Genomic DNA, 25,183 nt, shown 5'->3' with positions numbered 1-25,183 from the left:
TCAGCAAGGTAGCAGGTTACAAGATTAACGTTCAAAAATCAGTTGCATTTCTTTAGGCTAACAATCAATCAAAAGAAAAATAAAGAAACAATCCCCTTTAAAATAGCACCCAAAGTAATAAAATACCTAGGAATAAATCTAACCAAGGAGGTGAAAGACATACATGGAAAACTATAAAACACTGATTAAAGAAATTAAAGAAGACTTTAAAAAATGGAAAGATAGCCCATGCTCCTGGATTGGAAGAATCAATATTGTTAAAATGGTCACACTGCCTAAGGCAATCTACAGATTTAATGCAATCCCTATCAAATTACCCAGGACATATTTCACAGAACTAAAACAAATCATAATAAAATTTATATGGAACACAAAAGACCTATAATTAATAAAGCATTACTGAAGAAAAAGAAAGAGGCTGGAGGAATAAGTCCCCCAGACTTCAGACAATACTATAGAGCTACAGTCATCAAGACAGCATGGTACTGGTACAAAAACAGACATATGGACCAATGGAACAGAATAGAGAGCCCAGAAATGAACCCACAAACTTTTGGTCAACTAATCTTCGACAAAGGAGGCAAGAATATACAGTGGATTAAAGATAGTCTCTTCAGCAAATGGTGTTGGGAAAACTGGACAGCAGCATGTAAAGCAATGAAGCTAGAACACTCCCTTACACCATACACAAAAATAAACTCAAAATGGATCAAAGACTTAAACATAAGACAAGATACAATAAACCTCCTAGAAGAAAACATAGGCAAAACATTATCTCACATACATCTCAAAAATGTTCTCCTAGGGCAGTCTACCCAAGCAATAGAAATAAAAGCAGGAATAAAGAAATGGGACCCAATTAAACTTACAAGCTTCTGCACCGCAAAGGAAACCATAAATAAAACAAAATGACAACCTATGGAATGGGAGAAAATTTTTGCAAAAGATGAAACCGACAAAGGCTTGATCTCCAGAATATATAAGCAGCTCACACGACTTAATAAGAAAAAAACAAACAACCCAATCCAAAAATGGGCAGAGGACCTAAACAAGCAATTCTCCAAGGAAGAAATACAAATGATCAATAGGCACATGAAAAAATGCTCAGTATCACTAATTATCAGAGAAATGCATATCAAACTATGATGAGGTATCACCTCACACCAGTCAGAATGGCCATCATTCAAAAGTCCACAAATGACAAATGCTGGAGAGGCTGTGGAGAAAAGGGAACCCTCCTACACTGCTGGTGGGGATGCAGTTTGGTGCAGTCACTGTGGAAAACAGTATGGAGATTCCTCAGAAGACTAGGAATAGACTTACCATATGACCCAGGAATCCCGCTCCTGGGCATATATCCAGAAAGAAGCCCACTTCAAAAAGACACCTGCACCCCAATGTTCACAACAGCACTATTTACAATAGCCAAGACATGGAAACAGCCTAAATGTCCATCAACAGACGACTGGATAAAGAAGATGTGGTATATTTACACAATGGAATACTATTCAGCCATAAAAATGACAACATAATACCATTTGCAGGAACATGGATGTCCCTGGAGAATGTCGTTCTAAGTGAAGTAAGCCAGAAAGAGAAAGAAAAATACCATATGAGATCACTCATATGTGGAATCTAAAAAAAAGAAAAAAGAACATGAATACAAAACAGAAATAGACTCATAGACACAGAATACAAACTTGTGGTTGCCAAGGGGGAAGGGGAGAAGGGACAGACTGGGAGTTCGAAATTTGTAGACACTGACAGGCATATGTAGAATAGATAAACAAGATTATACTATATAGCACAGGGAAATACATACAAGAACTGGTGGTAGCTCACAGCAAAAAAGAATGTGACAATGAATATATGCACGTTCATGTATAACTGAAAAATTATGCTCTACACTGGAAATTGACACAACATTGTAAACTGACTATAACTCAATTTTTTAAATGTTAAAAAAAAAAACTCAATTAGCAGGTACATCCTGAAAACACAGTTAATCTTCCTCAACATGAGACGGCATGGAAGGTACCTAGCAACCACCCCTTGGGGGGCTTCACTGATATATTTATGAATCACACTGACTTCCTGAAGGCCAGTGCTTACAGAGAGGAGCAAAGTCTGAGGCCATTAACCATTTACCAGCTCTGTTTCCAACTCCTAAAGTTCTCACCAAGTTTCGTGCTTTCCTCTTAAGATATTTTCCCCTTCCCCCAACTGCTTTCCATTTTCTTTCCAAAATAAGTTATTTATCCTGATACACAGGAACATCACTGGTGCATTGAGGTTCATATTAAAAGAGGTTTAGCAAATGTCACACTGGTGGTTTTATTATATGCCTTAAATGTGAGGAAAATGGGAGCATTGTACCCTTCCAATCAGCTCGGGTTACTCATTGTCTTCACACTCTTGAATTCAATCTTATTTAATTTATTTTAAAATACCACGCTTTTCTTTGTGAGAAAGATGGTGTTATCATGACTAGCAGCCCCTAATACAGCATGGTGGCGGGCACATGGGCTCTGGGCCAGGCTGCCTACATAGGAATCTGGCTCCACCTTTATGATTTACAGTGAATAAATTACCTAAGTGCTACATGCCTCAGATTCCTGGTCTAGAAAGTGGAGATAATAATAATGCTCACTTGATTTGTTAGCAGGCTTCAACGAGTTAAAGCAATTATTATGATACCCAGCAAAATAATATTAGTCAGAACTGAGTCTCTCCCATTTATGTGTAGCTAGAAATGATAATTCTATAATAATTCTAAAACAACTTAACCAGCCAGTGATGTTAATTCTCTGCCAGTTTCTTGTTTTGTTTCTCTCACAACATAGACTTGGTCTAGAGGGAGGGTAGAGCTCAGTGGTAGAGCACACGCTTAGCAGGTACAACGTCCTGGGTTCAATCTCCAGTACCTCCACTAAAAAAATAATAATAATAATTTAAAAATAAATAAATAAACCTAATTAACCCCCCCCCCAAATTTTAGAAAGAAACAAAAAAACCATAGACTTAGTTTACATGCAATTGGTGCTCCATTTAGCTGAAAATATTCTCCACTTTTGGAGAGTGAGGTTCTTGACTTAAGTGTTTTTAAAATTGTCTCTTAAATTTATCAACCACTTGATAATAATGTGTCCATGTTAGTTCATCGATTGTACCAAATATACCGCACTGATGAGGGATGTTGAGGGTAGGGGAGTATGTATGTGAGGGTGGGGAGGGCTATGTGTGAACTTTCTGTATTTTCTGCTCAATTCTGCTGTGAACCTGGAACTGCTCTAAAAAAAGAGTCTATTTTTAAAAAAAAGGAAAAAGATTAACTACAGAGAAAAAAATATAAAACCTAACTTGTAATGGCACTTAATTAAAAAAAAAACGCTCCTACATTACATTTTGGTGCTACTTATTTTGACCAACAATTTCAGAGAGTTATACATAACTTTCTAGTCACTACTCCTGTAGAATTCAGAGGTGTCATACTGTTCTAATAACTTTTATAAAAACGGCAATAGTTTCCTGTTCTTGGTTTTGCCCCATATTTTATTTTTTAAATGTCTAGAGCCAAAAGATTTTATGAAGATCATTTGTCGAAGAGGTAATTTCCACATTTGACATACCTGATTGGAATGCCAGCATCATTGTATAAATTAGGAACAGCAAGCAATAGTTGATAAAGCTCTGAAGCATGGGGGTGTTCACTTTGTATCTTTCTGCCAAATACTGGCTGGTGATGGCTGTCCCACATATACACAAGGACAGCATCTGACCCAGGGCAATTGTTTTCAAAATGTTCCTAGAAAATAAAGGAGGAAATCAGAATAACTTGAAAGTAAGTTATGTCCTGGACACACACACACACACACACACACACACACACACACACACACACACACTCTGTAGTGCTAGACAAAAAGGGAAAAGCTAATAATTCCAGGTGGTTCCTTATTTCATTTTATCGGCTTCTTCATATGCACAAATATTACAGTGTTAGACTTTGAGACTACATTTTTATTCTCTTTACATTTCTGATTTCTTCCTCGTTACCACAAAAATACATAATCCCCCAGTCCATTGGCTGATCCATTTGGAGATTATTTTGATTGCTTAGCTATGTCATGTACTATTTGAATTGCGTGTGTGTGATTTTTTAAAACTCAACTTTACCTCTAGTTTTAAAGTCTTCCTACCCATTAAATGTTTAACATTTTCTCATCCTTTCATTCTCCCAGAGACTTGGTTTCTTCAACTGGAAGCAGCGGCTTTCAGTGTTACCTACATGTTAGAATCATGGACCTTTTAAAACTGCCAGCATTCCAGGCTGCACCTGAGATCAATTACATTGCCACCTCCAGGGGTGGGTCCCAGGCACTGGTGAAGTTCAAAGTGCCCCAAGTGACTCCAAATGCAGCCAAGACTGTGAATCACTGCTCCAGAGGCTGGCACTTTGGATCCATCAAAGAGTAGGATCTAGACCCTGCCCTTTGGCATTTTAAGAAAGCCATTTAACAGCAAATACAAAACTGCAGACGCCAAACTACACAGGAACAGTCTTGTAGCAGCGGTGCAAGTAAGGGGCTGGGAGAGCACACGGGTGCTGCTGGTTCATTCTGAGCGAGGGGCTTAGCAGGCAGAGGGCAGCAGAAGACGGTTTTACAGAAGAGGGGGTTTTTCAGCTAGGTCCTGTAAGCACATACAGAAGGGGTTTCTAGAGGAAGAAGTAGGGAGAAGGGAATCCAAGAAGATGTAACCATAGGACCCAATGTAGAGGCACAAACATGTGGTGTGGGTTCAAGAAACACCAAGTGGCCTGTGTCTGGGGCATATGGGCAACAGCAAGGAGTCCAGAGCAAGAAGCTTGGGGAAGCGAGCTGAACCCAGATTGTAAAAAGGGTGGACGAGCACATCGTGAAGGTACACCTTTATCCTGTAGAAAGCTGGGAGCCATGAAGGATTTATGAAAGTAACTGGTGACTCTGAGAAGAAAGACGGAAGGTGAGAAGGTTACTGCAATGATCCATGGCTGAGCTGAAGCCACGTCAGTGTGAATGTTAAGTAGACAATGATGTGAGATGCACAGAGCCTAGAGACCCATGAAATCTCGGGAGGAGGTGTTGAAAATGATCTCTGGATGTCGGGACTAGATGACCAAGTGGGCATGAGGCTGCTGACCAAGACAGGGAAGACAGGATGAGCGGCAGGTTTGGGCAAGGGGAGAGTGGTGAGCTCAGCTGAAGAGCACTAGAAATGGAGGTGGCCGGAACATCGAAGTGAAAGACAGTAAGAGGTTTGTGACAAGCAGACTCTAAGACGGGCCAGTGAATCTCTGCTTCCTGGTAGGTCTGCTCTGTGTAGTCTCTCCCACTTGCATGAGGGCTGGACCCGTGACTTGATTCTAACCATCAGAATACAGGAAGAATAATGGAACACCATACTGTACAGCATGGAAATGCAGCCAACATTTTATAATAACTGTAAGTGGAGTATGACGTTTAAAAATTGTGAGTCATTATGCTGTACACCTGTAATTTATATAATATTGTATATCAACTATACTTCAATTTAAAAAATAAAAACCTCAAAAAAAAAAAAAACCATGAGATTCCACTTCCATGAATACATTACCTGAGGTTGTAAATTCCATCTCGCCAGTCAACTCTGTTGAGTCTCTTCCCTGCTGGCTCTGATCAAACAAGCTGCTGTATAGAGAGACCTACATGGCAAGGAACTAAGGGTGGCATCTAACCAACAACCGGTAAGGAACTGAGACCTTGAGTCCAACAGCCTCCAAGGAGATAAATCCTGCCAACATCAACATGAGCTTGGAAGCAGGTCCCTCCCCAGTCGTGACTTTGGATGATACTCCAGCCCTGGCCGACACCGTGACTGCAGCCTCGTGGGAGACCCTGAAGCACAGGGCAGAGCTAAGCCGTGCCCAAAACCCTGATCCATAAAACCTATGAGATAACAGATGGGTGTTGTTTTAAGCCACGAAGTTTGTGGTAATCTGTTACATAGCAACAGATAACAAATACAAGGTTGAAACTCTGGACTTCAAAAAGATCGTATCTGTCATATCTGTTTTGCTCTTTACTACATACCCAGTGCCTGGCACTTTGTTGTCACTCAGTAAATATTTGTCAAATGAATGTAAATGGATAAAGCAATTACCGCATATGCCCAAATGTATGGTTACCCCAAATATAAGACACTACACCATTTACCCAATGACGTGCAATAGTCAGAGAAAGACAAGACATTATCATGAGAGTGCCATGGTACAGAAACTAAGGGTAGAAAAACATTTCAAGAAGGAAGAGGCCATCAACACCACAGTGTCAGAAACTGCAGAGAGAAAAGGTGTCGTCATGGCTAAAGAGTCACGTTGGACTGGCAAGCTGGAAGCTGCCAGATATCTTTGAAGGAAAGCCTTTTGCTAGTGGTAATGACTAAAGCCAGATGCCAGTGGGCTGAATAGAATATGAGCAAGTGGATGCACCAGACATAAACAGCTCATTTTTTTTAAAATGATGAAACGGAGAATAGGGATGGGAAAGAGTCTGAAGAATAAGCAGTAATGTTGATGAGTTTTTTGTTTGTGTGTTTAATTATAATCTTGTTAAAGGATCAAGGAAACCTAAGCATGTTTGGGAGCTGAGCAGAAGGCAAGAGGGGAGAAAACGTGAAGACTGACATAAAAGAAATTAAAAGAGATGACGAAGATGGGTAGTTCCTGGAAGGTTCAGGGACCAGGATTGAGAATACTGTAACTTTTAAGAACTATCTGTTCTAAGAGTTTACAGTGTACTCTTTTCTTTGGAATATTTGCTTTACTACTTTGCAACTAACCTCAAACAATCCTAGCAAAGGCAAAAAGAAAAAGAGGACGTTTGCTGGTAAGACAACCCTAAATATACACTCACAGAGCATCTACCATGTGCCGGGCCGTGAAGATACAAAACTGAATAGGAATTCTCTGCGCCCCGGACAGAGGCTCAGAGATCACTGGGGATAAGCAGGCATATAAACTAGTAATGAGGGCAAGTCAAAAATGGGCTGGTTACAAAAACTTCCTGAGTTCCCTAGACAAGCACACAAGGAACGGCACCCCACGCAGAAGGAAGAGCACGGAGCTCTAGACAACATGGTGCATTCAGGGATCTCAGGTGGCTTCAGGCAGCTATGGCACAGGGCGCAGGAGACAGAAACAGTGGATGGTGATGGAAAGTTGATACAAGCCTGATCTGGATGAGATCTAAAGCAGGTTCTAAAGTTGGCATCTTTATCTTGTTCATGGGAAGACCACTGGAACTTTCTAAATAGGAGGGAGCAAAGTGATTATCAAGGCAGGAATTAAGCATCCCTGGGTCCCTAAATATGTCATAACAGCATCAAAACCTTGCCCTCCATTCCTGACATGGAAAAGTCAATTAAACAGGAAAGTTGACAGAGACAGACTGGTCTAAAGTAACACCCAGTTTTCCAGATCAGACACCTGGATAGATAACAATGGTTAATCAAGATCTCAAAGACAAAAAGAGGGGGAAAAAGGCACATTTGAAAAAGAGAATTAACTCCATTTTGGACATGCTGGATTTTGTTTAATTATGAGACAGTCAAGAAGGAATGTCCAGTAGACAGTTTGGAGCCAGAAAAAAAGATTGGGCTGGAGAAATAAATTTGGGAATGATGATCATAAAAGTGGTACCTGAAGTTGGGATATAGATGAGAGCTATAACACATATACCTAAAAATTGAAAAGAAAAGAGGGTAAAAAAAAGAAACACTTTGGGAAACAGCAACATTTAAGGGGCAGAAGAGGAAGAGGACTTAGAGATGGGGATGGAGGGGCGTGGCCAGAGAGGCAGGGAGTGAGAACAGGAGAAAACACTCTGGAAGCAAGAGAAAGTGGCCTTTCAAGGAGGAAGTGCACTAGTTTGGACTGTAGCAAATTCCTGCTAACTGCTCTTCGGCCCCTATTCTTCCTCTCCGCAAATCCCATCTCCACACTGCAGCAAAAGTCAACTTGTTCTGAATGTTACTCTAATGGGATTACCTCCGTGTCTAAAACCTTTCCGTGGTTCCCCTTTGCCCTTAAATGAAAGCCAAACTTTAAAATGGCATACCAGGGCAACCTACCATCTGATCCCACCTAGCTTTCCAGCCTCATCTTGGACTGCATTTGTACAAGCTTTAATTTTTTACGTTTTGAAATTCCTTGCAGGATATTTAAAATATAACAAAGTATAAAGCATAATCAACATGTACTCATGCATCTATCAGGCAGCTTAGGATATAAAACATTGGTAACATCAATGTGTTCTCTTGTGTTCTCTTCAATCTCTTAGCCCTCCCGAGGTAACTACTTTCTAGAACTTATTTATCTTTCTGTGCATGTCCATATATTTTAATATTTGTGTAAGAATCCCTGAGCAATATATACAATGGCTATGCCTATTTTAAATGTTTATAGAAACAGCAGCACACTGCATGTGTACTTTTGCAACATGTTGCAACATTGGTGCAAGAGAGTCATCTCTATCGATACGTTTGTTCTAGTGCATCCCTTCTCACTGCTGTATAGTACTCCACTGTGGGAATATATCACACTTTATTTATCTATTCCTTTGTTAATATTGGGATTATGTTCCAATTTTTTCTTTGCTCCTGTAAGCAATGCCTCTACAAATATTCTTATGTATGTCTCCTGACATACATATCTAAGAGTTTTTGTGGTTTTTAGCAAACCAGCACAACTGGGTTACTGATGTGCTAAAATATAATCTCGGCACTCAGCCTGATGGGTACCACCCAGACATCCTCCAGAAGCAGAGAACTCAGACTACCCTGCAAATATAATGAGTTTCTATTTGTGTCATAAAGTATTCTTTTGTTTTGTTTTGTTTTGTTTTGTTTTGTATGTGTGTGTCATGAAGTTTAAAGGAATCATTTGCTCTGGAGATCTATTTAAGAGTAGAATCATTGGTTTTAGGGTATAAGTGTCTTCAACTTTACTTTGCTGAAATGCTCTTCAAAGGGCTATCTTATTTCGTGTAGTTTATTTTACTACTTTCAAAAGGAAGGAACTGAAGCAACCTCCACCCTTCAAGAGGGACAGCTGGTATCAGGAACTGGCCAGATCCAAAGATATTTCATTACGCTACTGAAGGAAATTTTCACCCAGGTGAGCAAAAGATTAAGGACTTGCTCCCACAGAGGTGGTATTCTTTTTAGAGATGCTCTACCTGCCACAGGCTGATGAGGCAAACTGGATCTATGAGTTGCTCCCTCTTTCTCTTGTGCTCATGTCTCCTTCTTGGAGGCAGCAAAGTTTGCACTGATGCTTGGATGTCAGGCCACCCTAGCAGAGGCACGAGAAATTCACCACCTGGTCTGTAGGGTGTACGAGGAACCTTAGAGGGATACGGGCCAAACACAAAGAGTGAAAACGTGCATTCATTTTGTGTCACTGTCCCTAGCCATACAGTTCCCTCAGGAATCACTGTGGGGAAAGGTACGTGGCCAAGGAAATGGTTCTAATTTTCTAGTATTTCATTGCTTAATTAGTACCATTATCATACATATACTCAGCGTAATCCTCACATCAACCCTGAGAAAACTGCACTCCTGTTGCAGATGGGGGAAAAGAGACTCAGCGTGGTCCTGTAATTCACCCTCAGTCATACAGTCAGGAAAAGGCAGAGGAAGACGGTGCTCCTGGTTATTAAAAGACTAGGTCGGGGGGTTAATTTTGCTTTAAAAAAAAAAAAAAGACCTTCTCCTTTCTTTAAATGTCTCGTCCTCTTTTCCCTGGAACAAAGTGTCAGAATTGCTGGACTTCGGTGCTAATGCCCACTTTTTTAAGTTGAAGAGATTATGGTCCAGAAGAGGGAGTGTCCCGCCTAAGGTCATACAGGAACAGAGTCCATGTGCAAATGTTCCCGCCACCTGCTGCAACCTCTATGGAGCACGGCCTTGGGATAGTAAGTGAGACCGTCCCTCACAGCTGGTATGTTCTCACCTCCTGGCTCTCCTCCCTCACTTGCCTTTCCCCACTTCCATCTCTCCGCCCTCCTTCACTTCTCCATGACTTTATCACACAGCTTATATTAGGAAACACCTTTTTCAAAGGCTCCCCGCACCTCTCCTTGCTGTCGGGAAAGAAAGGGTCCAGCCTGATTTCTCTGCTACCAGTGTTAACACTGCTTCCTCATATGTCAGGGGGGCCTCGGAAGTCCAAAGGACAGGGCACCGAAAAGCTAATCGAGGGGCTGATAACTTCATCAGATGCAGAACATTTGTCACACCCCATAATGGGCTCAAAAGCAATTAAAATTTTGAAATATGTGAGAATAAGAAATCTGGAGGCACAAAGCCCTGTTCACAAATTGACAAAACCCCTCCAGTGAGCTCACATTTGCATTCTGAAATAGCATAATTAAGCAAGCTGTCCTCCAACTACAAAGTATAACCATCTTCTTAAAAAAAAAGTCATAAATTGCATAAATTGAGTATGGAGATTTAAAGTTACAAGAAAGCATTTCTCTTGGCTTCACATCGTAATGACCTCGTCTATAATGGGAGAGGAGGGGACTGAGAATGAGAGAGAGTGAACGGGGTTGGGGGGGGGTGCTGGAGAGGGTGGAGGTTGAAAAAGAGAGGAAGCAGAGAAAACCACTCAGACTTGGAGAGAGAGCTGCCAGAGGCTTCAAAACAATTTCTGTTACTTGTGGCCTCACACTGAAGCTTTTGGATTTCACAAGGTCCCAGTTCACGTGGATTCGGAATTAAACCCAGGCACTCTCTCTGCGCCGCAACAAAACCTGTTCCTCTCTAAGGGAAGCTGCCAGAGGCAACGTGCATCTCACCGTGGGACACATCCTGTCCCCGTTTTTGAAGTGAATTTCAATGGGAGGATATGACCCACCCCCAAGACATGTTCCCCAGGGTAGCTTCGTGCTGTGGGAGCCGGGCCACCAGAACGCAGAGCAGACAAGTGACGGGTCACTGGGGGTAGCGGGTGGGAAAACCCAGCAAATAAACTGAATAACGTCACTTCTGACCACGTTTACTCTTTGGATATATTGTATGAATTCAAGAATTTAAGGAATGAAAGAAGAAAAGATTTTAAAGCATTTTGTTTCCCTCTTCTTTCTTCCAGAAAACCTGAAGTAGGCATCTTAACATCCGTTCCATTCCAAAACACACAGTCATGCACGTGCTTCCCAACAAAACGATATCTTCTTTTATTTATTTATTCAGACAGCAAACGCTTCAGTCATGCACTTACTAAAGTTTGTTGGGTGCCGAATATGCGCTAAGCACAAGGAATTTAGACTTTTAAAGACCCATGTATTTCCCGGCCCCAGACTCCTCGCTGGACCACATCAGCAGGCTCTTGCTGTGTGTCCTGAACAAATACCACAGCCCTCTCTCCTGGCACCTACCGTCCTGTTTGTGGGTCTTCTTCCTCCAGGACTCTAAGCTCCAGAAGGCCAGAGACATTATGTTCTCCGTGACTAGCACAGTGCCTGGCCCAGAATGAGTACTTCCAGGGTATCTGCCATTGGTGAACATGGTAAGGAGCTTGCTGTCTAGCTGAGGATACAGATCTCACAACCCAGAAACCACAATAAAATGGGAAAGTGTCAAAACAGACTGGCGTGCGTGGCCAGGGGGAAGGAAGGGCCAAGACTGTCTGGGAAATGTTCACAAAGGATGAGACACTTGATCACAGAACAGAAAGGTGAACAATTTCCAGGAAGATTCAGGAATGAAGGAAAGGCTGTAATATGGATTTTTGCCCAATTCACACACCTAACTTTACATAAAATATACACACGACACGATGCTTGATACTTTTTTTTTTTTCCAGCTCTTTTTCATTAGCTTAGATTGTAGTCTTCTACCCGGGGGTACATTTTAAAATCATTGGGAGCTTTAAAAAAACACTGACACCAGGACACCAGCCCAAACCAGTTGAATCAGATTCTTAGGAGGTAGCAGCCAGATCCCAGTCTATTTTAAAAGCCCCCTAGATGAACCTAACCTACAATGAAGATGACAAACCACTGAATTATTTGAAGGAAAAAAAAGTCTCAAATGATGGAGAAAATGCACTATTTGAATGCAAATCAGACATTTTTGTTCACTGTCTGTCTCAGACCCGTGCACATTGTCAGCTCAAGGCAAGATCTAGTAGTCGAGCTAAAAGACGTCTATGCGCCTTCTTCTTGGAGAGATTTTTTTAAATCCATCACACCTGCCATCTGTAAATACCTGGGACAGAACAATAACTTGAACACTTCTATAAAAATCCTGTTACAAATCTGAAAAGAAATAGTCATTTAGACTAAAGCTTCACATTCAGCATGTAGATTACTCAGGGCCAGGTAGAGTGTTTTATCTATGGGTAAATTAGACAGGAAGCTAGAAAATACATGACAGTTCTTCTTTCAATAGTGATCAAGTGTCTCATCCTTTGTGAACATTTCCCAGGCAGTCTTGACCCTTCCTTCCCCTGGCCACGCACACAAAGAATAGCAGTCTTGCTGATCTGTTATGTCCTTTCCTCATCTACGTTTGTGTGACTCAAAAATTTAGCCATTAGTGTATCATCTAATTCTAACAAGCACAAGTAGCTAGCAGTGTTGAAGAACTCACATTGTGATGTAATAAAGGCGTATTCAAAACTCAAAGTGGCCAAGAGAGCCAAATTTCAAAGAATAAAAGGGTAGAGGTACATACGATTGCCTCAAAAGGAAGGTAAGTAAGGAAAGGCAATCTTTTTCCCCGCTGGGTTATGACTTACTGACCTTGGAGGAGCTCGGTGTTCATTAAATGAATGAGTAAATGCTGCAATTAATTATCGAGATGCTGCAATGTTAAAAGGCAAGGGGGACAAACACTACCGATAAGAAACCCTCTGAAGTGAACTCCAGGAACGTTACAGCAGAAGGAATTGTGTGCTTAGTTAGACAAAACTGGGGTCTGGATTTAAATTCAAAACATGGAAAAGGGGAGCAAGTGCAGGCAAGTGAAAAAACAGTGGTTCTTGCCATTTGTTTTGCTTTATAAGAGGCTGGTAGACATCTCACCCCAAATATAACCTTTGGGAAAGGAAAAACTCTAGACTTTGAATCAGAGGGCCTAACCCCTTCTCTCAGTATTACGAAGTTGAGTAAGTTAGCCTCTCAGAAACTGGTTTTTTTTAAATGGACATAATACCACTTCTATGGCTTAAGGGTTAACTGATAAAACCTGTGTGAAGTGCCGTGCACCTTAGGCACCCCACGAATCTTCTTTCCTTCCTTCCTCTGGCTCACGCAGCCTTTTGGAAACCTCTAGACCAGAACTGTACGGCAGAACTCTCTGTGATGATGGAAACCTTCTGTATAACCAACCAATACAGCAGCCTCTAACCATATGGAGCAATTAAGCACTTGAATGAAGAACTGAATTTTAATGTTATGTGGCTATGATTTACATCAAAAGAGCCATGTGGTGAGAGACTCCCACACTGGACGGGTGCGGCCAAGGGCCAGTCCTGTGCAGCAGAAGTTCCTGGAAATGTTTAAAAAGTGGCTCTTGAGCACTTGAAATGTGGCTAGTAGTCTGAAGGAGGAACAGAATTTTTCACTTTATTTCGCTGTAATTCATTTGCATGTAAACAGCCTGTGTGGCTGGCAGTTACCGTGCTGATGAGCACAGCTCTAGACCACAGCTTCCAAATCTTAATGTGCCACCAGGTACCCGCGGATCTTGTTAAATCGCACATGCTGACTCAGTAGGTTTGGAGAGAAACTGAGGCTCTGCATTTCAAACCAGCTCTCCGAGGATGCCTGTGATGCTGGTTCCTGGGCCACACTTAGAGTTGCAAGGCCCCAGGGCGGTGCTTCCAATTCTGAGATTTCTCAGCTCTAGGAATCCATGGAGCTGGTGACAGCAATCTGTGAGCTATTCAGAAGCTGTTTCTGACCCTTTCGGAAGCTTAACCGTACTTCTGACCATTGCTGGTAAGAATGCAGAAGGATACAGTCTTTATGGCGGGGGTGGGGGTGGGGTGGGGTGTGCAATTTCTAGCAATTTTAGTAACTTTTCCAGGAATCTATCCCAAAGATAACCTGGCAAAAATACAAAAGGTGTATATATAGGCTATTCACTGAAGCACTATTTAAAATAGTAAAATTCGAAAGGAAAATACCTGTTTATCTAACAACAGGGGACGAGCTTAAAAGCACTAAGGAGGGCCGTGCAGCTACAAAAAGCAAAGCAAATATCTCTGTGTACTTTATAAAATGACTGCCAGGATATACTAAAAAAAGAAGCAAATGTGGAGGAAAATGGGTCTGGAATGTAAACATTTACCTGTATCTAGTATTTTAAAGTGGAAACACAAAATGAAAACTGTTCTTAAAGTTACCTACAGGTCAGGAGAGAGAAAAAGTAAGAGGTATTTTATGTCTGAATACATCTCGTTTTATAGATTTATCTTACATAATTATAAAACAAAAATTAAATTTAAAAAAAGCTACCTGTAAACTTAACAACAAAATTTTAAATGAACATAAGGATGTTTTAACTTGCTGGCAAAACCAAAGAGAAAGGAATTATTTCAAGTGACTTTAAAACACACTAACTTGACAGTACATTCCTAGCAGAACATACCATAGGAACAGTGAGAATTGTAAAATGTCTTAAACTATTTGGAGGCGGTGTTGCTGTTATTTTGAGACTGCGTGTGCAAACTGTGGATCAAAGCAAACAAGAAACTGTATTAATGTACTGATTTTCAGTACAGGAAAGAGGAGATGAAGATGTTAAGACTGAAGAAGTTATGTGAAAAATTCTAGGGCTCTGAACTTTTAATAAAGTTAGGATTAACTCGAAGGGCATTTTATATTTTTTAGTATATTTCCTATGACTGTCCACTGAAAAACTCTGAAGCTATAACCTATCAGCAATCATGAACACCCCAGTATGCCTCGAACGAGGCGACAGAACGCTATTTCCCACTAAAAAGAACTCGAGCTCCGTGGACAATGGCTGATTTCAGACTTCGGGCAAGAAATGTACAAATAAGCCTGGAACATTTTGTCACAAATGGCGAGAAAGCTATGAAAGACTTAGTGAGGTTGTAACAAAAAGACTTTCTAGGCATCAGTAAGAACAACTACATGGATTGAAATACCTCCAATGTGTTTAAATCCATGAAATAATAGCAATACTTACAATTAAAAAGAAATAAAACTCGGTGGGGGGGAGGGTATAGCTCAAGCAGTAGAGTGCATGCTTAGCATGCATGAGGTCCTAGGTTCAATCCCCAGTACCTCCTCTAAATATAAATAGATAAACCTAATTACCTCCCCCACCAAAAAAAAAAAAAAGAGTATTGAAAAAAAGAAAGAAAACTCATTGGCCATCCTTGGAGGATGCTAATGAACCAACCCACTATTTTGAAAACTGGTAAACAGAGGGGAAGAAGCAAACATTTATCCTGCCCTTTCTATATAAATTACACTGAGCTGATGGCAGGGAGTTTGTCCTTGTAGAAATACATGTACAAGAAATAAAAGTGGAATGACAGAAATAGAATATCATTTTACAACCCCTAATAAAATAATGAATCTAGGCAATAAACCTCAAGAGCTCCTAATATAACAAAAGGGGGGACAAGCAAACATCATACACCTCCCGAAGGGAGTACACAATATCTATGAAAGAGTCTTGCCAAAAATGTAGGACCACAGGATTTTTAACGGGGGTCCATGGATCAGGTCCATGAAAATATTCTGGGAAACTTGGATGGAAAAAAATACATCCTGATCTTCAGTAACATTAAACTGAATTTTAACATTCCCTTCAATGGTGAATGCAGGTAACAAATTATAGTAGTAACCTGTGACTTTGCTGCCAAAGAATATAGGTATTTTCATATCATATAACAACCGTTACTGGAATTTCAAGATATCATTACTATTCTAAAATTATGGTAGTTAAAGACCCATTGTGAGATCTTGTTATTTACTGTGTGTTTTTTTAAGAAAAGAAGCACATATATTAACATCATCGTGTGTTTTTAATAGTTTAATATCTAAATAGATGTAAGTGGTTTCCATTACAAGCCTACGTATTTTATCTTACGCATTTAAAAACATTATTCTGGGAAGGAAATACTGTAAACCTACCAGAAAGATACAATCAGCAAAACCCAGAATGTGGAAAGCTCTCCATAACAAATGAACTGTTTCTTCAAAAATAAACTTCAAGAGAAAAATGCAAGACAAAACTACAACAAGGCATCACCTCACACAAGTCAGAACGGCCATCCCTAAAAAGTCCACAAATGACAAATGCTGGAGAGGGTGTGGAGAAAAAGGAACCCTCCTACACTGCTGGTGGAATGTAAATTGGTACAGCCACTGTGGAAAACAGTATGGAAGTTCCTTAAAAAACTAAAAATAGAGTTACCATATAACCCATTCCTGGACATATATTCAGAGAAAACTCTAATTCGAAAAGATGCATGTACCTCAATGTTCATAGCAGCACTATTTACAGTACCCAAGACGTGGAAGCAACCTACATAAATGTCCATCAACAGATGAATGTATAAAGAAGATGTGGTATAAAAATATAATGGAATACTACTCAGCCATAAAAAAGAATGAAATAATGCCATTTGCAGCAACATGGATGGACCAAGAGATTGTTATACTAAGTGAAGTAAGTCAAAGACAAATATCATATGGTATCACTTATATGTGAAATCTGAAATATGATACAAATGAACTTATTTGCAAAACAGAAACAGACTCAGATATAGGAAACAAACTATGGTTGCCAAAGGGGAAAGGTGGATGGGAAGGGATAAATTAGGAGTTTGGGATTAGCAGAAACAAACTACTATGTATAAAATAGATAAACAGCAAGGTCCTACTGTACAGCACAGGGAACTATATTCAGTATGTTGTAATAACTGATAACGGAAAAGAATATGAAAAAGAATATATATATATGTATGAATCACTTTGCTGTACACCAGAAACTAACACAATATTATAAACCTACTATACTTCAATTAAAATAAATAAATAAATAAACTGCAAGAAAAAAGAGCAGGAGGAAGGGGAAACGTATAGAAGAAAGAAATGTAGACAGAACAACTTGTTGAACTGTATGGGCCTTATGTGCATCTTCGTTTAAACAAACTATTTTAAAAATTATAATTGGGGAAATTTCAACATGGACAAGAGATGTGATAGTAAGGAATTATTGTTAATTTTTTGGTGGGATAATGGTATTATGACTATGTTTCTTAAGTCCTTATAGAGATTAATATTTGAAATACTTATGCATGAAATTATAATGATGTTTAAAATTTACTTTAAGATAATCCAGAAGCAGTGAAGTGGAGAAATATGAATGAAATAAGATGAGTTGATAGTTTTTGAAACTGAACAATAAGTACATCACAGTAGGTCACAGTCTCTACTTTTATTCAAACGTTCCCATAAGTTTTGGGTTTTTTTTTTAAGCCTAGCAGAGAGCCTATATTTACCCATGAAAAGGCTGTTCAGACAAACCAAAACATTCCATTTACTTACTTGCAGCTATAATTATACCACCCAAGTGTGGTACCACTCATTTCCTCTTGCTAATCAGAAGCTCTAGTGTCTGATTAGTTAAAAAAGAGAGAGAAAACGAAATGTGTTATTACTTAGCAAATGCAATTTGGAGGAGTTTCTAAATATGTAATTCCTGGTAGAGAAGTAATGAAAGGGGTTTATAACGAAGGAAAACCCTAAAGATTGCTGATCTAAAGCAATGCCTCCCACTGTGCTCAGGATGTGTCTGGCTCCCCAGGCAGGTTAGAAGCTCCTTAAAGTCAGAAACAAGGTCCTATTCGTCTTTATTTATCCAGTACGTGAATCATCATGAGCTGGCTGAATTGTTGCAAAGGTGAAACTGCCGCAAGAGGAAGGAGGCCTTTCTGAAGCCTACCTGCAGCAGAGGGAACAATTTATGGGCTACAGAAAGAAATCATTCTGCGGTGTAACTCGGAAACGTGTCAGTCCAAACACCACCAGAAAGCGTTCAGCTTCAAAATGAAAATGTGAACTAAGTTGCAATGGATATTGAAATGGGACAGAGTGATCATGGTCTGCTCTGACAGGTAACAGAAATTCTAGAAAAAGGAAACTTGCCAAGTTATTACAGTTTCTCTAGTCCTATACAGGGGCAAGAGTCCATTAACGAGTCGATCTTAACCGCTCAGGAGCCAGCTACTAAGAGCAGAAGGGACTTCGTGAAGTCAGGGAAGACGTACTTTCTTCTGTCCTCTTGTTCTAGAGTCACCAAACAATGTCAGGTCTTGTAACCCCCGGGGGAATTTTTCAGTTGGGATGATCTTACTGTGGCCAGCTGTCAAATTTAACAGTGGCAGTTCTCATTATTAATGAATACATTTGAAATCTAAGTCTCAACAGCAAGAGCCACTTTATCTATAGCCGGATCACCCCCAAATGAACTGTGATGTTCCAGATACAACAGAGGTGAAAAATTCCACCAAGGAACAGGAACCTAGAAGCTCAGATACCAGCGTTCTTATCTACAGCGCTAGAAGCCTGTTCATAAAGTTTTGCCAAAACCAGAGTCTGTTATTTAATGAAGTAATGAAGCAAGCCTGTCCAAAAATTGCCCCCCAAAATGATAACATCCATTATATTTTCTTGTATGTATAACTACTATATAGAATAATGGAATAGAACACTTCGAAATTGGCAAAACATTTTCCTCTACTCATTTTCACTCTATGTCATCTTGAACGTCTCAGACTAGCAGGGGAGGGGGGAGTTAACCAATCTGGTGGCATTCTATGATGATTACAACAGAAGTTTGGAGAAGGACAAGCTTAGCGTGGGTCTAGATCCAAGAAGTAACCCACCGGATTACATCCAATCACCTTAGTCGTAACTGAGGATGTTTTCAACCAGAATGAACTTCAGCCTCCGGGCCTTTACAACTCTGTTAGTTCCTGAAAACTGTCTCATTCTAGTCTGACTCTGCAGAAACAAGAGAGGGCCTAGAGCCAAAGGAAATGCTATTGGAAGACGTAAGAAGTCAGTGACTAGGTTGGTCAGTGGATCAAATTACCTGACTGAGGCTTAAAATTGATGGACAATCTGGGTGAGATAATAGGACTTTTGTTGTTTTCTTCTTTATCCATTTGGCACATACCAAGCTTTTCTAACAATGGGAAATCTATCTTTTGAAGAAAAATCTATGTTCTTTCTTTAAAAACCTGGTAAGTGAAGGGACCAAAAGGGAACATGCAGGATAACATTAGAAGATTTGTTTGAAGCCTCCCTTTAATCCTGTGCTAATTTGGACTCACAGCTCGCCTTCTGTCCTCTGTTCTTCCCCCAGCCTCCTTATGACCTTCGATTCTCAGCTGACGATTCAAGGTTTCCGAACTGCTGGCTTCAAGCTCCCTGGACTCACAATGGGGCATCCATCATCGTCACGTTTTATTTATTTATTTATTACATTCATGCTAATGGACCCCATCAGAGTACCTTACTTTATGTTTTTTTTATATTGCCTCGCAACTTACAAAATCTTCTCTATCCCCTCTCTTATTTGATTTTTTTACCCATAGGACAGGGCTGTAGAGTTACAGACGAAGAAACCGAGACTGAGAGAGCTGACAAGGGTCACCTAACTGCTGCTGTTCAAAAGTGGCAGAACTGGGTACAAAATACAAACCCCAGCAGTAAGTGGAGTGCTTCTCTAAGCCCTGAGGTTCCCTCCTGCCTGATTCTGTTCAAACAACTTCAAAGTAGAGGCGCCATCTCTTCTTTTTTTTCCCTCTAACCAAATATTTGATGAAAACGGATGAAGCTGCAAAAATACGGGTTGGATAATTCTAATGCCATCTCTTCCTACACATGCTTGACTTCTTACCTGGTCATTGACTATGACTTCGATATTATATTTGCCCATATATTTTTCTAATAGATAAAATATTTCATAATAACTGTGGACTTGGTTTGCATAGAATTAAATTGTTCATAGAATTGTAATTATTTTACATTTTACTGGGGAATTTCGTGTGCAAATATAACGTGCCAAATCCACTCAATAAATCCTGGCACACTACTGAAGTATACAACCTTCTGCAGTACCTGGCAGCTCCCCACCACCACCCCGGAAGGTACGAACACAGTGCCCCATTACCACAAATTATGCAACCGAGTTTTCCACATTTGGGGAAATCACAGGTGTCAGTCAGCACATCCGGGGTGCAAATTACCTGGCAGCTTTGATCATCACAGTATCACTCCGCAGAGCCAATAAAAGAGGAGGTTACCAATATCAAATCCTCTAGAAAGTTAGAGTTATGCAGAAACACACACGCACACACACACATATCCTCCCACAAGGAGAGAAGTGTGGGGAGAGACTAGCCCCTTGAGGGGCATCATTTCCGAGGCAGCCGATCTCTCTCGGGGATGATCAAATCAAGCTTATACCTGTGTCTCTTTCCAGGAGAGGGGTGGCCTTGGCAGTGGTACACCACTCCTGCCTGGAGGCTGCTTAGTGGAAATCGTCCAATCTGGCCGCCAATTTCAACAGCCCACGGTGACCTTTATTACCATCTTCTTAATGATGCCCTTTTCAATTCACTAAATATTTTGTTTTAGTTCCTGACACTGTGCCAGGCTCTGCCAATATAGAAAAACAGTAGATAGAAGACCCTGCCCTCATGGAATTCACAACAGAGCGGTGAAGAAAACAGTAAAGAACACCTGGGATGGGACCTGGCCTAACCCGAGATTTCGTGCAAGGCCTTCCTCACGAAGCGACATTTCATCTGACACTTGAAGAATGAAGTCAAGTTGTTCAGGTTAAGAGAAAGGCCTGTCCTTTTAGCCGATAACTGGGTTCACCTCTCAGTGGGTGTCAAGCCAAAACACACAACCGAGCCGAAGAGTCGGAGAAGGAAGGATTTATTACTTGCAGCAAGTAAGGAGAACACCAGGGATCTTTCCCAAAGCAGTGTCTTCCCAACAGCAAAACTGGGGAAGTGGGAAGCTAAGGGAACATGCATATTCATGAAGGGGCTGAGAAGAGGCAAATTCAGCACAGAACTGGGACAAAGACTGACAGAGTCCAGTCTTCAGCTGACCGAAATCACGAGGGTCAGAAAAGGTGACCATCACCATTCCTTAAGTTCCAGTTGAGCTGGTGGTTGAAGCGGGGGGCGGGGTTTGAGTTTTTGCAAAACAGCCCAAGAATGCACTTCAGGCTAATCGTTACCATTGAAACAGAACTGGGAGTCTTTGTTACTGATTGATTCTTTGCTACTGTTATTTCTTTTGCCCATAACAGTCATTTGTTCTTTTGTTCCCTTAAGATCACTAAGTACTGAGACCTGTTCAAGGGCACTGTGGCCAGGCTTAGATCACAAAATGGCTTAGGCCTCAAATGACTTCTCTTATGTCAAGAAAGCCATGCCTACTTCTCCCTCTTCCAGGGACCCCCTACCCTATCTGCTTACAGTCCCAGCAGAGGGAATGGTTTTGTGAACTCTCCAGCATGACTGGAGCCCAGAGATGCAGCTCATCCAAAGAAATTAGCAGCTCCCAAGTCTCTTTCAAACCTGTGGCACAATTTGGAAAGAGTAGAGCAAGTCCTGATTGATTATTTCAAACACTATGTGCAAAAAGTGGGTTAGATGAGTTGAGAAAAGTTTCCCTTGACATTTTACGAATTACTGCTTACATTACTACCAGCATCCAGGTGGTCTTTGGGCTCTACAACTGTTTTTCTTATTGGAACCAATTTTAGATTCCATCACCAAATGTAGCAGACAGAATAACATCTCTCCCAAAATGCTGTTCATGCCATAGTACCCTGGAACCTGTGAACAGGTCACTTAGCATGGTGTTATCTTGACATAAGAAATACATACTTTAGTCTTGGTTCCTGATCAGATCCTAAAAAGCCCTTGTAAGTTCCTAAATGATAAGAGTGAAAGGAGCACCTTTTGCTATTTTTTTAAATATTATTTCCTTATTGGGTTTTTTTGTACTTTTTTTTATTGAGTTATTGTCAATTTACAATGTTATGTCAATTTCTGGTGTACAGCACAATTTTTCAGTCATACATGAATATACATATATTCATTTTCATATTCTTTTTCACTGTGAGCTACTGCAGGATCTTGGATATATTTCCCTGTGCTATATAGTATAAACATTTTTATCTATTTTATATACAGCAGTCAGTATCTGCAAATCTCTAACTCTCAGTCTATCCCTTCCCAACATTACAGAGCTACAGTCATCAAGACAGCTTGGTATTGGTACAGAAACAGACATATGGACCAATGCAACAGAATACAGAGCCCAGAAATGAACCCACAAACTTTTGGTCAATTAATCTTCGACAAAAGAGGCAAAAACATACAGTGGAATAAAGACAGTCTCTTCAGCAAATGGTATTGGGAAAACTGGACAGCTGTATGTAAATCAATACAGTTAGAACATTCCCTCACACCTTACAGAAAAATAAATTCAAAATGGCTTAAAGACTTAAACAAAAGACCAGACACAATAAATCTCCTAGAAGAAAACACAGGCAAAACATTATCTCACATACATCTCAGCAATGTTCTCCTAGGGCAGTCTACCCAGGCAATGAATGAAATGAAAGCAAAAATTAAAAATAGGACCTAATTAAATTTACAAGCTTCTGCACAGCAAAGGAAACCATAAGCAAAACAAAACGACAGCCTACGGGAAGGGAGAAAATATTTGCAAAAGATAAAACTGACAAAGACTTGATCTTCAGAACATATAAAGAGCTCATACAACTTAACAAGAAAAGAAACAAATAATCTTTTCCTATTTTTGACTAGAGGACTAGAACCTTCAGCTCCACCGTCGGGGAGGTGAGAGGAGCTGGGGATGAGTTCATCACTAGTGACCAATGAGTTAATCACTCACGAGTACATAACAAAGCACTCATTAAGAACCCTAACCAAGGGATCCAGCGATCTTCCAGGCTGGCAAACACACTGAGGTGCTGGAGGGGTGAGGTGCTTGGAGAGGGCATGGAACATCCCCGTGCCCTCCCCCGTAGCTTCTCCCCGGCTGTCCCTGAGTTGTGCCTTTTTATAATAAACTGGTCATCTAATAAGTAAACTTTTCCTGAGTTCTGTGAGATGCTCTAGCAAATTATCAAACCCAAGGAGGAGGTCATGGAAACCTCTGATTTTATAGCTGGTCAATCAGAAGTACCAGGTGGCAACCTAAGGACTCTCGACTGTTGTCTGAAATGGGGGGGGGGCGTTGGCGGGGGGAGGCGATCTTGTGGGATTGAGCCCTTAATCTGCGGGGTCTGCACTAACCCCAGGTAGTTGGTGCCATAACTAAGTTGTTGGACACCCAATCTGTGTCTGGAGGGTTGGAGAATTGGTTGATGTGAGAAAACCCCACACACATTTGATGTCAGAAGTATTGAGTTCAGGAAAAAACAGCTTTTTCCTTTTCCATGGCAAAAGGGACTTTGCAGATGTGATTACAGTTAAGTGCCTTGTCTTTCATTTTCTCCCTGATATTGGAAAGATCTAATTGAAACATGATTTAGTAGGAACATTATATCAACTTAAAACTTTGATTTAGTAAAACCTCAACATTTAGATCCTTTGTCCAGTGGTAATATTTACCAAGAAATGCATTCAGCTTACTCAATAAACCAAAAGGGCATTTAAAATCACAAAAATAAAGGAGAATTTATGTTTAGATCTTGTTTGAGTTAGAAATTTTAAATTGAATTGTAGGCTTTTCCATTAGTGAACCACATTCTCTAACACCCTGCCCCTGGACTGGCTTGGATTCATAACATGGATGGTACTTGAGGATGTGAGGTTACAGTGATGCTCCTTGTAACAGCTAAGTGCTTAAGTTCAGTGTAAGATGCATAACACTTCTTTGAACTGAGCCCCGCAACCAGTTCTTGAACAGGTTGCTTGAATTTTGTGTAAATGATTTATTGGGAATGGTTTTTCCACATAATTTCAAAACCGTGACGTACCAGGGGAATGCCGTAACGTGTGTGCTTCAGCACAATAAGACTGCTCCTGGGATGCTGTTTAGTTTGTATTTTGTTTAACATTTCTCTCATCTGAAGACAAACCTGACTTCTGTACTAAATCATTTATTATACATTAAAAAGCTACTCTTTCTGATTAAAAAGGGGAAACAAAGGACCTGGGAAAGGTTCTTCCTTGAAAAGAAGGAAAGGAAGAACCTTTCCCAGCTGATTTTGAGGGAGGTATGCCTACAGCAGACAAGCCAGATGCAAGGTTGCGTTGAAGATGGGGGAAGGGGCCATAAGCCAAGGAGTGCAGACACCTTCTAGCAACTGAAAAAGTCAGAGAAATCCACTCTCCCTAGAGCCTCCAGGAAAGAACACAACCCTGCTGACACCTTGCTTCTGGCCCAGGGAGTCCTGGGTCAGATTCCACCCCTTCAGCACTGAAAGATAATAAATCTGTGTTGTTTTCAGTCCCTAAATGTGTGGTAATTTGTTATGACAAAAATAGAAAACTAACACAAGTCAACTTAGGTGCATAGGACACTTTCAAACAATACTTGAGGTGGTGGGTATAGCACAGTAGTACATGCGTAAGGTCCTAGGTTCAATCCCTGGCACCTCCAATAATAAATATAAACAAACAAACAAACAAACCGAATTACCTCCCCCGCCAAAAAAAAAATCTTTAAATAAAATGAAAAAATAAAGCAATACTTGAATCATAATGTTATAACTATTTACATTCATCTCAATGAATGGCCTTAGTTCAAGATCATCACATCAAATAAAAAGCCTATTAAACAAAAGGACTTACTATATTAACATAGGGAACTGTAGTCAGTTATCTTGTAACAGCCTATAATGGAAAAGAATCTGAAAAATAATACATATAAATACACACACACACACACACACATATATATATATAACTGAAACACTGCTGCACCCCTGAAACTAACACAACATTGTAAATTAACCACACTTCAATTTAAAAAAAGGATGAATACCAAAAAAAAAAAAAAAGCCTATTAAGTAACTGCAGGCAAAGCTGATCAGGAGCCATCCTGGA

The 25,183-nt window shown here is 40.4% G+C and overlaps 1 protein-coding gene across 3 annotated transcripts in view; it reads right to left on the bottom strand.

Annotated features, from left to right (window-relative positions):
• Positions 1-25,183, bottom strand: part of SLC35F2 (solute carrier family 35 member F2) — a 51,804-nt gene that overhangs the window by 13,041 nt on the left and 13,580 nt on the right. Inside the window, exons 1-2 of one of the 3 annotated variants that reach the window (XM_072953930.1) lie at positions 11,457-11,531; positions 3,630-3,805 (exon numbers count right to left, since the gene is read on the bottom strand). The exons of 1 other annotated variant lie outside the window; for it this stretch is intronic. In XM_072953930.1, the coding sequence (XP_072810031.1) occupies positions 3,630-3,774 (145 nt within the window). In that variant the 5' untranslated portion in view covers positions 3,775-3,805; positions 11,457-11,531. Of the gene's footprint in view, positions 1-3,629; positions 3,806-11,456; positions 11,532-25,183 lie in introns of those variants that run through there. One more of the 3 variants, XM_031676116.2, reaches the window with a different exon arrangement.

The sequence above is a fragment of the Vicugna pacos genome, chromosome 33 (assembly GCF_048564905.1).
Source record: "Vicugna pacos chromosome 33, VicPac4, whole genome shotgun sequence".
In the NCBI taxonomy this organism is placed as follows: domain Eukaryota; kingdom Metazoa; phylum Chordata; class Mammalia; order Artiodactyla; family Camelidae; genus Vicugna; species Vicugna pacos.
This window is presented reverse-complemented; position numbering and strand designations above follow the sequence as displayed.